A 14,173-nucleotide genomic window follows, 5' to 3' on the forward strand; every position below is an offset into this window, starting at 1 on the left:
ACTCCCCTCCGGCGAGCCCCAGCGAGGGCTCACCCGCTCCACGCCGAGAGTCCACGCTGCGCCTGCCGCTGAAGCCCCGGGCACGTCTCCGGGAAAGACCTCGCCGATCCTTGATGGTAGGCCACGGGGGAGGCGACCTGGAAAAAAGTCGCCTCTCCATGGAGGAGGCGACCGAAGCGGTTTCCCCCTTACACCACCCACACCACCCCCCACACAAAACACAAAAACCCCCACTAAATACACACTTTAAAACATACTAAAAATAAAAAACAAAACTGAAAGGCTGACGCGCTGCTGCCATGGCTGCCGCCAGAACAGCGCCCCCTTCACTTATAGGTTCTCCATGGATGCAATGTGTGCATTCTCCATTATTCATAGAAGCAACTTACTCAAACGTGTTCCTTCCTTTGCCACTGTAAACAAAACCACTGATATTGTGAGATTATTAGCACTTTCCATTCACACTCTGCCATTCGGTCAATTTTCCGTGATTCTTTGCCGAACAGCATTTTGGAGATTCCCATCACGTTTAGCATTCCAATTCGAAAACCTCAGATCCTTATTTTCCGGAGATACTCCAACACTTTGGGTCTATTTTTGGTATAGACTATAGACCAGTATCTACACATGTTTAGGTTTAGCTTTAGGTTTATTATTGTCAAGTGTATCGAGATACAGTAAAAAGTTTTGTTTTGTATTCTATTCATTCAGATTTGATAATACTATACATAAATACAATCAAGTCAAACTCAAGTACAATAGACAGAGCATAGGGGAAGATACAGAGTGCAGAATTAGTTCTCAGCATTATAGCACATTGGTTTCATAGACCAAGTCCAATGTCCGCAATGGGGTAGAGGTGAATCAGGCAGAACCCAAGCATGTGGAAGGATGATTCAGACGTCTGATAACAGAGGGAAAGAAGTTGTTCTTGAGTCAGGTGATGCATGTTTTCAAGCTTCAGTACCCCCTACCAGACAGGAGCAGAGGGACAGGGGTGAACCACTTGTGTCAGGCCACCCAGGGACGGACAATAGAAGTAACTTTGCTAATGCTGTCCACATCTTAGAAACAAAACTCTACTAAAGTTACACACTGCAATGCCTAGATTGTTGCTTTAAATATCCATCTGTGCACAAAATGAGTTGATGTCTTGGAAAATAGAACCAGGGACTTTACAATCTATTTATAATGGTGAAATATAAATGGCAAACAAGGATTCCATCTGTTGACAACAGGAATTATTTGTTGAAAGAAACGTTCCCTGCCCTACAGCTGGGTTGAAACTGATTAATTTTGCGCTGCCTTTCTAAACAGTAGCTAAAGTAGGTAGTCTTTGAAAGTCTAGTATGCCACATATATGGTAGAGCTTAGTGTGCTGACTATCACTACAGTTGTGGGTCATTGTGGAAAATATCAATCATGCTCAAGAAGTGGCAACAATGATAAGCCATAGTCTTGGGCATGTGCCCTGAGTTTCTTATTCAGAATAATAGGATTTTGTGATGAGTTTGTAAGTATGATATACATTCATAAGTGGAGAACTAATAATGAACTTTGTTTCTTGCTAAAGATTTCAGCATCTGCTCTCTCTTGTGCCCCCGGATTGCCCGGAGGATTGTTATGCAGATTCACGGGCCTAGAACTTTGTACAACAATCCTACAATACATGATCAGTGAATCATGATTGGGGTGGGAGATTGCAACCTTCACATGGTAAAGGTCTCCTGTTTCGACTAATGCAATCAACCCGGCGTGCACAATCACATAAGATCAAATAGAACGAGTTGTCCTACAACTTTAGGCTGTGCATACCACACGCAAGAAGAAGAAGAAGTGAATCATGATTAAAATTAGGATAAATTTCTTCAGGGAAATGGCTGTGAATCTCGACAATCTTTACACAGAAGGGCATTGGTGTCCAGTCATTGGATATATTGACGACTGGTGCATTTAAGAGGAGCAGAGTGCCTAGGCATGTGGGCAGTCAATGGAGCAGTGCCAGATGATAGACAATAGACAATAGGTGCAGGAGTAGGCCATTCGGCCCATTGAGCCAGCACCGCCATTCAATGTGATCATGGCTGATCATCCCCAATCAGTACCCCATTCCTGCCTTCTCCCCATATCCCCTGACTCCGCTATTTTTATGATCATTCATTGGCCTAATGCATGGGGAATTAGCAAGAGGAGCCAATTCCCACTTTCAATTCTTATGTTTTCATTGAAGATTATGTGACAAGTAATACTCAATTTAATGGACTACTCAATTGATAATCGCGAGAACATGTGCTACCTTAATGTAATAAAAAAGAAATGCAGATGCTGGTTTATACCAAAGGAAGACACAAAACGCTGGAGTAACTCAGTGGGTCGGGCAGCATGTCTGGAGTAAATGGATTGGTGAGGTTTTGGATTGGCATCCTTCTTCAGTCTGATGGTGGGAGGGCATGTTGAGATGAGAAAATTTGGACTCTGTAACCAGATATCGATAGGGTGCATATGTTGGTGCAAACCTATCACCGACAACTTGTTTATTATAGGGTTTTCGCCATACTATGTTTACATATCTGTTGTATTGTTGCAAGTAAGAATTTCATTGTTCTGTTTCAGAATATATGCTAATAAAACATGACTCTTGACTCTTGAAAATGAACAGGATATAGCCGAGGCCACACCTGACATGCTGTGCACAGATTTGGTTCTGTTATTTAAGGAAATAATATATTAGCATTAGAAGCAATCCAAAAATGATTCACAAGGCTAGTTCCTGGATGAGAGGGTTGTCTTGTCTGGACCATCTAATGAAGTAGGAATTTCTTCTTTCAGAGTATAATGATGCTCATCATTATCCCAAAGGGTTGCGACGCTAGCTCATTGGAGCTATTGGAGGTCATGTTTTTGAAAGATTGGGGAATAGGGGGCTCTGGGACAGTGGTACAAATGAGGGGTAGATCAACCATGATCATATTAAATGGTAGGGCACACTCTTGCTATCATTTTCTTGTTCCTTTATTTTTCCATGTACCTGCATTTCGACTTCCATCAAAGAGAGTGCAAGGACATAACGAAAAAATAAATTAACTTCCCAATCTTGTAACTTAGAAAAAATAATTCTTCCTTTCACTTTTTCATGTGGATGTAGGTAACTTAACACATTCCTTCACAATATTCCAACTGCTGCATTCTTTCATGCAGGTCCTCTCAAGGACAATGAAGACAGACACAAGCGCAAAGATCAGCTTTCACTCGTGAGGGAGCTCTCTTGCTTCAGTTCTAGACGGCATGTTGATGGCAGGGTCGGCGCTGTCAGTTCACACACTCTAGAGATGCGAGGACTGTGCGGACATGATTGTGCATCAACTGGATGGATTTAAGAGAGAGTTAGATAGAGCTCTAGGGGCTAGTGGAGTCAAGGGATATGGGGAGAAGGCAGGCACGGGTTATTGATGGGGGACGATCAGCCATGATCGCAATGAATGGCGGTGCTGGCTCGAAGGGCCGAATGGCCTCCTCCTGCACCTATTTTCTATGTTTCTAAAATGCTGGAGTAACCTAGCTGGTCAGGCAGCATCTCTGGAGAAAGGGGATGGGTGACGTTCCGGGTCGGGATCCTGGGCTCTGTCCATCACCTGAACTGTTCGTAAGTCGGAATTGAACAAATACAGTATGTGGGGTCCCTGTGATGAGAGGGATCAGGCGTGGGAAGAGTGACCACTACCCAGCCTCATTGACTCAGTGAGGGAGCGAGTGAATCTTCTTAGTCCTCCTGGTACTACAAAGCACTGTTGTTGCACCTGTGGTGTGAGAGGGGGTAAGGTGTTGGTGGGTGGTGCAGAGGTCCTGTTAGAAAGAGAAGGAACATGGAAATGTCTCATCCCATCCAGCAGAAGGTGCCTACAGCCCTACACCACCCAGGGAATCTATCCTGCCAGCACCACAACACTTGTTCGTACGTAAGGGCTGCACAAATGTCGGCTGTTCATAACACGGGGAGAATCTGTACTCATTTTGTTTTCCTGCATCTCTTTGCAATTCCTAGTATCTCTTTACACCTAGGCTTGTATCATTCACACGCATAGATAGGTTACAGTTTGCTTCTCCCGTCAAGTCAATGATATACATTATAAATAAAGAAAAAGCACAGAGCCTTCCAATGACATATTTGTCACCCGCTGCTGACCCAGAAATGACCCATTTAATGTTTAAGAAGGAACTGCAGATGCTGGAGAATCTGTGTACCAATGACCCATTTAATGATCTTCTTCCCACTAACCAATTTGTTATCCATGTTACCAATTTACATGTAATTTTATGCAGGACATTTTAAAATTATTTTTTTATAAATATTTAAAATATATTACATCCACAGGTTTCCCCTTATCATTCCCATTAATTGGAGGCTCAGAATTTCCAGACAGATTTAGCAAACTGATATGTCTTACATAAAATCATACACAGCGATGGGAAAAGTTTAGAGGGAAACGCGGGCTGTTGGGACTAGCGTAGATGGGGCATCTCGGTCAGCCTGGAGAAGTTGGGTCGAAGGGCCTGTTTCCATGCTGTATGACTCTATGACATTAGATTTAAAGGGAATTTAAATTAAGGGTTGATTACAACACAATAAAGCAATATTTTTGAAAATATTTTTGACTTTTGCTACTGTGCTCAAAGGTTCAGACTAATATGTCCAAACTAGACTACTATCATGCTTGATGCTTTAAAGAATAGTGAGTTTGGCTGCAATGTCTAATTGGGCAACCTGCAATGAAACCTCAGAACTGACTAAATATTGTTGGTGTGGCTTTTACCCCTGTTTTTGGCATTGCAATATTGGCTGCTTAACTACTGATGGCAGCGGTATAGAAATCCAGAAGCAATATTCCCACATTCACCAGGGCAGGCACAGCAGATATATATAAAGCAGCCAAGCAGAGAAGATATTCACAGATGAAGATTCACCTCTGGCCCAACCCAATTTCTTCCTCCAATGATCACATCCACACAATCATTCCAATACAATGAACGATCTTACGCCAGCAAGAGGCACAGGATCATGCTTCGGGTGGTGAGAGTCAAAAACGTAAAATTCCTGGGCGTGAATATTTCCAAAGATCTTTCCTGGACCCAGCACACTGATGCAATTACAAAGAAAGCACATCAACTCCTGAGAAGATTATGGAAATTTGGTATGTCAGTGAGGATTCTCTTGAACTTCTACAGGTGTACAGTAGAGAACGTATTGACTGGTTGCATCGTGGCCTGGTTCAGCAACAAATGCCCAGGAGCGAAAAGACTGCAAAAAGTTGTGAACACCGCCCAGTCCACCACCGACTCTGACCTCCCCACCATCGAAGGGATTTACCGGAGTCGCTGCCTCATAAAGGCAGCCAGCATCATCAGAGACCCACACCATCCTGGCCACACACTCATTTCACTCCTGCCATCAGGAAGGAGGTACAAGAGCCTGAAAACTGTGATGTCCAGGTTCAGGAACAGCTTCTTCCCTACGGCCATCAGGCTACAACCTCGAATAAGCTCTGAACTACAATAGACTATTATTATTATTATTACACTACTAGTGTTTGTTTTTTGTGTGTACATATGTGTGCGTGTTTGTGTATATAAATATGTGTGTATTTGTGAGTATGTGTATATATACACACACACTGAACTTTTTTTTCTCTCTGGTTTATTATATTGTTTACAGTGTATTATATTTACATATTCTGTTGCATTGCAGCAAGTAAGAATTTCATTGTTCTATCTGGAACATGTGACAAAAAAACACTCTTGATGAGATCAGAACAATGTACTCTGCAGCAAAAGGCTTCTGGAAGCTATTAGCTTAGTTTAGGGGGTTGAAGGGGGATCTTATAGAAACTTACAAAATTCTTAAGGGGTTGGACAGGCTAGATGCAGGAAGATTGTTCCCGATGTTGGGGAAGTCCAGAACAAGGGGTCACAGTTTAAGGATAAGGGGGAAATCTTTTAGGACCGAGATGAGGAAAACATTTTTCACACAGAGAGTGGTGAATCTCTGGAATTCTCTCCTGCAGAAGGTAGTTGAGGCCAGTTCATTGGCTATATTTAAGAGGGAGTTAGATGTGGCCCTTGTGGTTAAAGGGATCAGGGGGTATGGAGAGAAGGCAGGTACAGGATACTGAGTTGGATGATCAGCCATGATCATATTGAATGGCGGTGCAGGCTCGAAGGGCCGAATGGCCTACTCCTACACCTATTTTCTATGTTTCTATGTTTAGTTTAATTTAGTTTAGTTTAGCTTGGTTTAGTGTCTTGTGTACAAAGATAAAGTGAAAAGTTCTTGTTGCATGCTAACCAGTCAGCTGAAAGACTATACATGGTTACAATTGAGCCATCCACAGTGTACAGATACATGATAGTCCGAGCCTCCACTGAGTTAGATAATGGCTCAGGATCGCTCTCTAGTTGTTGATAGGATGATTCAGTTGCCTGGTAACAACTGGGAAGAAACTGTCCCTGAATCTGGAGATGTGCGTTTTCACTTTTGTACCTCGTGCCTGATGGAAGAGGGGAGAAGAAGCAGTGACTGGGGTAAGACGTCCTTGATTATGCTGGTGGCCCTGCCAAGGCAGCGTGAAATGGAAGGGAGGATAGTGTGTGCGTTGGTCTGTGCTACACCAACAACTCTCTGCAATTTTTTGCGGTCTTGGATGGAGGTATTCCCAAACCATGCTGCGATGCATCCTGATAAAAATGGAGGACTGATCTGCTGCATAAACAGATCAACGATCAGTCAGGCAATGAGGGGTCAAAATATAATTGACCAAGTGGGATTACTTAATTCACAAATAATTAGCAATGTCTAACCTTGTCTAACCTGAGTGAAAAATGCAGGAAAATGCAGGAAAAGAAAAGTCACAGAAGGTACTGAGGCAAAGTACACACTCGAGTGCTCGGACTCCCTTCCAGATGGATAGAGCTTCCAATGAAAATATACGAATTGCTTATTAATAATAATAATTAATAATAATAATTATAATAATAATAATAATAATAATAATAATAATAATAATAATAATAATAATAATAATATCTTTTATTGTCATTGCACATCAGTGCAACGAGATTTAGTATGCAGCTTCCAACCGATGTCAAAAAAAAAACAAAAAAACTGTGCGACGTGACCATCTGAGGGAGACAGTCCAGGGGGGATGGGGGGCACTCAGCAGGGCCGGTTCAGAGCCGCTATAACTCTGGGAATGAAGCTGTTTCTGGGTCTGGAGGTTCGGGCGTAGAAGGCCTTGTAACGTCTGCCGGAGGGAAGTAGTTCGAACAGTCCATTACAAGGGTGTGAGGAGTCTTTATGGATGCTGACGGCCTTCCTGAGGCACCGTGTGTGGTAGATGCCCTCCAAGGCTGGTAGCTGTGTCCCAATAATCCTCTGCGCTCTGTGGACGACACGCTAAAGAGCTCTCCTCTCCGCCTCTGTGCAGTTGAGATACCACACAGAGATGCCATACGTTAATATGCTCTCTGTGGTGCAGCGGTAGAACGTTGTCAGCAGCTGTTGGGGCAGATCAGTCTTTTTTAATGTCCTCAGGAAGAACAGTCGTTGCTGTGCCTTCTTGACCAGCGCAGTGGTGTTGGTGGACCATGTGAGGTACTCTGAAATGTGAGTGCCCAGAAACTTAAAGCTGGACACTCTCTCCACACTTTCCCCGTAGATGGAGATTGGGGCGTATTCTCCATTATGGGACCTCCTGAAGTCAATAATCAGCTCCTTGGTGTTTAGTGACAAGTTGTTACGTGCGCACCAGTCCGCCAGGTTCTGCACCTCCGCTCTGTATTTTGTTTCATCACCATTAAAAACTTATACCAACTTTTCTGTGTAGTTATTGATGAACTGGATTAAAAGATCCCAAGTACTGGTATATCCCTATCCACTGTATTGTAATCTAATTTGCCTCCAAAAAGCACAAGGCCACGAGGAAGAATACCCATTCAAGGTATTTAATTTTCTCCATTAAGGGTTTATATGGCGGTACTTTTTAATGTAAAGAAAAATAATTTTTCAGCTTCCATAACTTGTTCCAAAATGTATAATTGTTTATCATCGTGTTTGTTTTTTAATGAGAATATTTGGATGAAGGAAGGTGAATAGTGTTCCATGTTGGTGCCAGTGACAGAGGGAGAGGGATGAGTCCCTGCAGACTAGTTTTAAGGTGCTTGGAACAATTTTGGAAAGCAGGACCTCGTCAGTGATGTCCAAATTCCAATTAATCCCACATGTAATGAGTACAGAAACAGAAACATAATGGGCATGACTGTGGCCAAAGAGATGGTGCCAGGGGGATTATTTTAGATATTGGGGTGGATTCTGAGGGAAGGGCAATGTGTGCAAGTCAAATGGGTTGCACTACAGCAGAATGAGGTGCAATGTTTTCTGCGGCATGTTCATCAGTTTTATGTGATTGAGTTTTAACCAATTTGTGAGGTTGATGGACCACAATGTGGACCAGGAGATGGGGTGTCAGTGAGCATAAACTCATCTTGAGAAAAGGTCACAGGGAAATAAATGGAAGAAATGGGATTGATAGGAAAGCTCCGAGAGCTAACATGGACATGAAGGGCTGAATTGCCTCCTTATATGACATGAGGACCTGAAAACTCCAACGAAAGATGATAAGATTGGATAATTACGAAGTTGTCATTCTATAATTGAACCAAGATCTTCTGAAAACATGTCAGAAATCTATTTGGAGTTCTTCTAATCAGGTTCTCACATTGGTTGACCAATCCAGTATTTTGCTTTTAACTGATCTTCCACTGAATGCCAAGGAGTAGAACCTTATGCCACCTCCAAAAGACAGTGTGGTTGGAGGAGTGGGCTCCACCTTTCCTTAATTATCAATGCTTTTTTTCATATCTTTCATTCATTTCCTTCTATATAATTACCTTCTATATATCTCATTTCCTTCTCCCCTGACTCAGTCTGAAGAAGGGTCTCAACCCGAAACGTCACCTATTTATTTTCCCCAGAGATGCTGCCTGACCCGTTGAGTTACACCAGTTTTTTGTGTCTCTTTTCAGTTAACTCCAATACAGGAAGTCCTCGGGTTGTCACGGGGTTCTGTTCCTGAGAACTGTTGGTAACCAGTATTGCCGGTAAGTGGGAAGTAATCAAAAATGGTGTGCAGGAGATGCCGCTCTCCAAAACGCTCAGGTGTTCGTAACCCGAGGATGGCATGTAGCTGGGGATAGACACAAAATGCTGGAGTAATTCAGCGGGACATCGGTATCTCTGGAGAGAAGGAATGGGTGAGATTTCGGGTCGAGACCCTTCTTCAGACTTCAGATGAGGTATAGCTGGAAATTACATAAAATCTCATCAAGCAACCGCTCTCCAGGTCATGGGAAGTCTGAGCTCGCGTATGTGTGTGATGTCAGACTTACAGGGAGAATTAGGCACTTTTATGGGTGCCATGCAATAACTTAACAGCAATCGGACCTTCCGTGTGCACGTAGTGTGTGGAACACAACGCCTCGCCCATTGTTTCAAATCCACCCCAGTGCTTAAAGGGGTGGCTCTCGGTGAAAGGAGTTTAAACGTTTCTGACCAGGGTGAAAATTGGATGTTGAAGCTAGCTTTTTTCACAAATAAAGAGACATTTTTGCACATGACCACGCAGAAGACTTGGACCCACAAGACTCAGACGCACAATACTGCGGACCTTTTTCCAGGTAAAATATCCAGTCCTACTTGGTTGCATGCTAAAAAAAAATGCGGCACTGGTACTTCACATGCAGAATGTTAGCACTGTAGAGTTAAAACGATGAAAGCAACTCATCATTCGCACCATACAGAACAATTTGAATTCAAACACTTTCTCCGTCGGTAGAATCGTCCTTAAGTTATCCAAACCGAATAGCTTTAATAAGATTTAACCTGAAAAGTTAATCCCAGATATGATAACCAGGTCACTGGATTACATCAAGAGGATTTGACTCATCGACAAACACTTTTTAAAACCATCGACACAAACAGTGCATTGCCCGATTAACCTCGTGCATTGAAGGGGGGCACATGGGTAGAAATTAATGATGAAGAGGCCATAAAGATTCCAATTAAAGTTAGTTATCTTAAAATATTCACTATAAAATATTGTAACATTGTATTTGTGTATATTATTATTTGATTTGATCTAGAAGGATGAGTGGATATCTTATAGAAACATATAAAACTATTAAGGGATTGGACACGATTGGATGCAGGAAACATGTTCCCGATGTTAGGGGATTCCAGAACCAGGGGCTCCAGTTTAAGAATAAGGGGTAGGCCATTTAGAACTGAGATAAGGAAAAACATTTGTGATTTGTGAATTTGTGGAATTCACTGCCTCAGAAGGCAAAGGAGGCTGATTCACTGGATGCATTCAAAAGAGAGTTAGATAAAGCTCCTGGGGCTAACCGTCAAGGGATATGGGGAGAAGGCAGGAACGGGGTACTGATTGTGGATGATCAGCCATAATCACATTGAATGGTGGTGCTGGATCGAAGGGCCGAATGGCCTACTCCTGCACCTATTGTCTGTGTATCTATGGATAGCATACAAAAACAAAGCCTTTCACTGTACACACGACAATAATAAACTAAACCTAAATATGAAAAAGCCACAAAGTGTTGGAGTAACTGGAGGAAGATTGTTCCCGATGTTAGGGAAGTCCAGGACAAGGGGTCACAGCTTAAGGATAAAGGGGAAATCCTTTAAAACCGAGATGAGAAGAACTTTTTTCACGCAGAGAGTGGTGAATCTCTGGAACTCTCTGCCACAGAGGGTAGTTGAGGCCAGTTCATTGGCTATATTTAAGAGGGAGTTAGATGTGGCCCTTGTGGCTAAGGGGATCAGGGGGTATGGAGAGAAGGCAGGTACGGGATACTGAGTTGGATGATCAGATGATCATATTGAATGGCGGGTCAGGCTCGAAGGGCCGAATGGCCTACTCCTGCACATTTCTATGTTTCTATGTTTTCTATGTAACTCAGCAGGTCAGGCAGCATCCCTGGAGAACATGGATAGGTGACGTTTCGGGTCAGGACACTTCTTCAAAGCTAAATGTATTTTGAATCATATACATTCAAAGTGCATGCATACACACATTTGCGAGCACTGATATATCCCTTTCCTTTATATCCTCAAATTGAGATTCAACACTGGCGAAGTCATGTAAATCTTAATTAATCCTTCAAGACAGAGCAAGATAATCCTATTAATCACGTGGCTCAGATGAACAAAAGCAAAGTATAAACTCCCAAAAGCTTTTCTTTCAGGTATTCACCTTGTTCCCATTTTTCTCAGACCTACCTCCCGCACGTTGCGGACGTTAACAGTTTTCTTCGTCTGCGCCACATTCCCTACAATGCCCATGTCCAGTGGAAAGACAATCTCATGTTCTGGATGGACAAAACAATCTTCCATCTCAGCATCCTTGTTTATGTTGAACAGCCTAGTGGCCAACTCCCCTATGCCATTCCTCTGCCGGTACATGAACAGACTCATTCGATCGGCGTGGATCAGAACACAGACCCTCCTTAAAGTTTTGAACACCACCTTTTCCATGTTGACGCTCTCCTGCATGTCGCGGATGAGATCAAAGAGAATCTCTGCCTCTTCCACTTGGCTAATTTCCTGGAAGGTCGTGATATCGGCAGCGGAGTCTTTCGTGGGCAGGATCTGAGCCACGGTTTCTGGAGGAAGCTTCTTATCGAAGTACTGCTTGGTGAATGCGGGATTGGCATCCAGAAATTTCTCCACGTCTTCCTTGTTCATCTTGGTGACTTCTGCCGGTCAGAGAACTCCGCCGGATAAATGCAGGTAACACTGCCGCCCGGGCGCACACCAGGTCTAAGTCATCCCGCTGCTCCTGTAAACACAGAGGGTGCTTTAGTCATTTTTACTGCCATCAGCAAAGTCTTTTCCTAATGCTCTTGAAGGTGAACTGCTGCACGTGTAAACTGTCTCAGACAAAACCTGATCAGGAGTCATGTGGTACACTCACAGCCCTTACCGGACTTATAAGTAGGGAGCATCCTTCCTTGTTAACTAATTCCTGCCGTTATGTTTGATCAATGGAGGTGCTAATAGACGATAAAAAATATCTCGACAGCCTGATGATATTTCCCTCTATAGTCTTGGGCAGTGAACCAAACTCAACAAGTGCCACAGCTGGTGGAGCCGCTGCCTCACGGCGCCAGAGACCCGGGTTCAATCCTGACCTCGAGTGCTGTCTGTGGGAAGTTTGCACGTTCTCCCTGTGACCGCACGAGTTTCCACGAGTGCTCCATTTCCCTCCCACATCCTAATGCCCCTGTCCCACTTCGGAAACCTGAACGGAAACCTCTGGCGACTTTGTGCCCCACCCAAGGTTTCCGTGCGGTTCCTGGAGGTTTTTTTTCAGTCTCCCTACCTGCTTCCACCACCTGCAACCTCCGGCAACCACCTGCAACCTCCGGGAACCGCACGGAAACCTTGGGAGGGGCGCAACGTCTCCAGAGGTTTCCGTTCAGGTTTCCTAAGTGGGACAGGGGTAAGGACGTGCGGGTCTGTAGGGACTGGATGAGAAAATGGAATAGCATAGAACGGGTGATCGATGGTCGGCTTGGACTCGGTGGGCTGAAGGGCCTCCATGCTGTAAAAAAAACCCATGTTAAACATAATATCTATTGTTATTTCAACACCAGGGGATTAAAATCACGAACCATTAACCTACAAACAAAGAACTACAGATGGTGATTTATAGACTAGATACTCAAAATACTGCAGTAACTCAGCGAGTCAGGCAGCATCGCTGGAGGAAAACAGATGCCGGTGCCACTGATGGATGACTTGTACAGATAAATGAGTTCCTCCAGCAGATTTTTCATCAAATTACCGGAAGTTGTAGATTTCAATATTGAGTGCAACCTTGAACACTATGGCCCAGAAGGCTGCTATGTGACATCAGAGTATATGAAGTGTTGTTGCAAGGAGGCCCATTGCAGCCTTGAGCCACAGCAGCTCATCATCGATGGGTTACATTGTAATGTTTTGGACTCTATTGAATTCTCCAACTGTGGGTATCTTGACTTTTTTTTTCTGTCTGTATCAGTCCTGTGATTTTGTATCCACCTGTGATTTTGGCTCAGCTTGTTTGGTTCTTCTTTTTTTTAAATCCTTCTCTGGAAGTGGAGGACAAGCCCATCTCGGACCTGCCAGGCATGTCTTCATGCTCCGCATGTTGCAACTCACTGCAACTTACATTCTCGTCTCACTGTCGAACTGCTCCTACTCATTCTTCAGGAACCTTGTTTGCTGCTTATCCCCATGTCACCAAAGTTTTAACCGATCAGAGACATCTCTTCCCCTCCACAGTTTGTTTTCTTACCTTCCAAGTTCTCTCAAAGGGTGATTGATCTGTCACATGAAATATTAACTCTCTTCTCACAGATGTGGCCTGGCCTTCTGAGTAGCCAGCATTTTCTTTTTTTACTCTAATACTCTAATATCTGTTGTTTTGATTTTGTTTTCTTTCTACTAGTAATATTATCTACTAGTAACATCAAAGTCAAAGTTACTTGCAAGTATTATATAAAAGTAGCAGTATCTCAATTTTAAATATTTATAAAAGCAGAATTTCATGTGTTTCAGTTTAGAAAATAATACATTTCGATCCTGACTAAAATCCAAGGTGGAGTTTATACGTTCTCCCTGTGACCACGTGGGTTTTCTCCAGGCACTCCAGTTTCCTTGCACGCCCCAAAGATGTACAGGTTTGTAGGTTAATTGGCATCAGAAATAAAATTGTAAATTGCCTCTCGTGTGTAGGACAGTGCTGGTGTGTGGAGTGGCCGCTGGTTGGTGTGGACTCTGCGAGCCGAATGGCCTATTTCCACACTGTATCTCTAAAGTCTAAAAATAAAATCTATTATCAGGCTTCTGAACGGTCCTTCCGTAAACTCGTCACTGCCTGATGGTCCTCTACCACATTGCGGACATTGCACATCTTATCTAGAACCGTTGTGCTCCACAGCTGAGAACTATATTCTGCACTCTGTCTTTTTCCCCTTTTGCTGTATTGTTTGACCTATTGTACTTGAGTTTGGCTTGATTGGTATTTGTATATAGTATTATCTGATTTGATTGGACAGCATG

General features: G+C 43.3%; 1 protein-coding gene across 1 annotated transcript in view; it reads right to left on the minus strand.

Annotated features, from left to right (window-relative positions):
* Positions 1 to 12,410, minus strand: part of LOC129701322 (rod cGMP-specific 3',5'-cyclic phosphodiesterase subunit beta-like) — a 57,079-nt gene extending 44,669 nt beyond the window's left edge. The window contains exon 1 of the mRNA XM_055642480.1: positions 11,348 to 12,410. Coding sequence (XP_055498455.1) covers positions 11,348 to 11,812 — 465 coding nt within the window. The 5' untranslated portion in view covers positions 11,813 to 12,410. The remainder of the gene's footprint in view (positions 1 to 11,347) is intronic.
* Positions 12,411 to 14,173: the final 1,763 nt, after the last annotated feature.

The sequence above is a fragment of the Leucoraja erinacea genome, chromosome 1 (genome assembly GCF_028641065.1).
Source record: "Leucoraja erinacea ecotype New England chromosome 1, Leri_hhj_1, whole genome shotgun sequence".
In the NCBI taxonomy this organism is placed as follows: Eukaryota; Metazoa; Chordata; class Chondrichthyes; order Rajiformes; family Rajidae; genus Leucoraja; species Leucoraja erinaceus.